This window comes from Pteropus alecto, unplaced genomic scaffold (genome assembly GCF_000325575.1).
Source record: "Pteropus alecto unplaced genomic scaffold, ASM32557v1 scaffold398, whole genome shotgun sequence".
Lineage (NCBI taxonomy): Eukaryota > Metazoa > Chordata > Mammalia > Chiroptera > Pteropodidae > Pteropus > Pteropus alecto.
The window spans coordinates 3641043-3643339 of NW_006442497.1; the positions used below are offsets into that span (position 1 = coordinate 3641043).

Sequence of the window (2297 nt, forward strand, 5' to 3'; positions counted from 1 at the left end):
AGGGAAAGGGTCATGGAAAGTTCTGCTTCCTAAACTTTTACCTGGACTTTCTATTTTAGTTCCACTTTTACCCCCTTCCTTGATATTTGAAGCCACCAACCTCTGGGCCTTTAGAGAGCCCTGCAGCATGAACCAGGTGGCTTCTATCGCCAGCTTAGGATTCCAGTTCTGTTCCTTATCCATCTGCTTTTCAACTGCCAAAATTATTCTGTCATTGTCTCCTTGTATTTGTGGGCTTATGCCTTAAACAATGAAAAACCCCTTTCCTGTTGTTGTAATGTTTGGGGGAAGGGAGCAAAAGCCAATGTGTTCAGTCAGCCTTTTTACCTGGAGATTCTGCTTCATTTTTTATCTTAAGTGCCCAGCCCTACACCTTCTCTGTCTGTTGTTGTTCTAGTTTATGCCCTTGAGCAGTACCCTCAGTTCCTTTGCTTTTCTTTCTCCCCAAGGTCCCTGATGATTCTCTTTGTGGAGATTGACTACTGGGAGCGGCTATTGTTTGAAACGCCCCATTATGTGATGAATGTAGCTGAACGTGCGGAGGACCTGAGAGTTCTTCGTGAAAATCTGCTACTTGTTGCTCGAGACTACAATAGGTAGGGTTCCAGTCCTCGTTGCAGCCCTTCTGTATGCTATTTTATGCCTCCTCTTTGTCTTATCCGCTTTATGATGTTGTCCATTTCCTATAGTATCTGTCCTTTACATTTTGTTCATTTCAGAAAAAATTGTTTCCCATACTCTCTCTTATGGACCTATGATTATTCCTGTCCCTTGCAGTTTTGTCTGCTAGCTTTAGGGTAGAGAGCAAAACCAACCAGGTCCCCTCCCACTCCGTAGGGCACTTAGACCACATGTATTGTAAACCTGTGTCACTTCTCTAGGAATGAAAACTGGGTGGCATTAGGATTATGGGCACAGAATAACCTGAGATTCTCTGAAACAAGGCCATGCTGACACCCCATCTCTTAACACCTTTGGTACTTATTTTTGGAATGAGGCTTTGTTCTGGGTTGGGTACCTTTCTCAGCCCAGTTAAAGTCCAAGGGGGTGCAACCAGCCATTTCATTTGGGTGTCTAGAACTGAACTGTCCAATATGGTAGCCACTACTGCATGTGGCTATTTCTATTTTAATTAATTGAAATTAAATAAGTTTTAAAAATTCACAGGCTACATTTCAAATGCTCTATAGCCACATGTGGCTAACGACTGCTGTATTGGACAACACGAATTATAGAACATTTCCATCATTGCATTTTTAATAATTTCCATTATTGGAAAGCACTAGTCTAGAATTGTAACCTTTCAGATTTTTCTACCAAGTTTTCTGGTGTGGAGGAGGGGCCTTCAGAGCTTGTCCCCATTAGCTACCAGTCTGCTCTTATACACAGGATTATTGCCATGCTGTCCCCAGATGAGCAGGCCCTCTTCAAAGAACGTATTCGATTCCTGGATAAGAAGATCCACCCTGGGCTCAAGAAACTGCACTGGGCCTTGAAGGGGGCCAGTGCCTTCTTTATCACAGAGTGCCGCATACATGCCAGCAAGGTGGGCCATGATCATTAGACCCTAAAGGCTGACCAAAAGACTGGTGCATGGGAAATTAATACCTGAGTCTCGGGTAGTGGTGGAGAGACCAGGGAGTAATGCAAAAGAAATTAAGTATGCTTGGGGAAGGACTGTTTTTAATGTCAGCAACTCCAGCTAGAGGATAGGCGGAAGGACAGAATTAGGCCCAGAAGGTCTCTTCCAAGCTGAAAGACACACCCCATGGGTGGGATCTGACTCCAGGTGCAGATGATTGTGAATGAGTTCAAGGCATCCACTCTGACCATTGGCTGGCGAGCCCAAGAGATATCAGAGACACTGCTGGTCCGCATTAGTGGCAAACGGGTGTACAGGGACCTGGAATTTGAGGAAGACCAAAGAGAGCATCGGGCAGCCGTGCAGCAGAAATTGATGAGCCTGCACCAGGATGTGGTGGCTATCATGACCAACTCCTATGAAGTCTTCAAGAATGATGGCCCTGAGGTAGGGGTCCTTTGGCCAGAGCTTTGTGGTTGAGGAAATCCCCAGTGCCCCAGCCCATCAGACTGTTCTCTTGGTCTTTCCTTCTTTTTTCCCTAGTGTGTGCTTCTCAAACATGCTGCTCTAGCCTTAGACTCACCCACCCTTCAGTCTTTCAAACTTTCTTCCTTCAAGACTCAGAGTCCTACCTTTGGCCGGTTCTCATTTCTCAGGACCTGCTCTGTTTTCCTTGAGGGGTTATCTTTCTGCCCCCTCTTCTCACCAGGTTCAG

General features: G+C 45.6%; 1 protein-coding gene across 2 annotated transcripts in view; it reads left to right on the forward strand.

Moving 5' to 3' along the window:
- The window catches only part of DNAH2 (dynein axonemal heavy chain 2), a 98406-nt gene that overhangs the window by 37854 nt on the left and 58255 nt on the right, over positions 1-2297 (forward strand). For both annotated transcript variants that reach the window (XM_025040132.1, XM_025040131.1), the window contains 3 exons: positions 450-596; positions 1390-1546; positions 1790-2042. In XM_025040132.1, coding sequence (XP_024895900.1) covers positions 450-596; positions 1390-1546; positions 1790-2042 — 557 coding nt within the window. The remainder of the gene's footprint in view (positions 1-449; positions 597-1389; positions 1547-1789; positions 2043-2297) is intronic.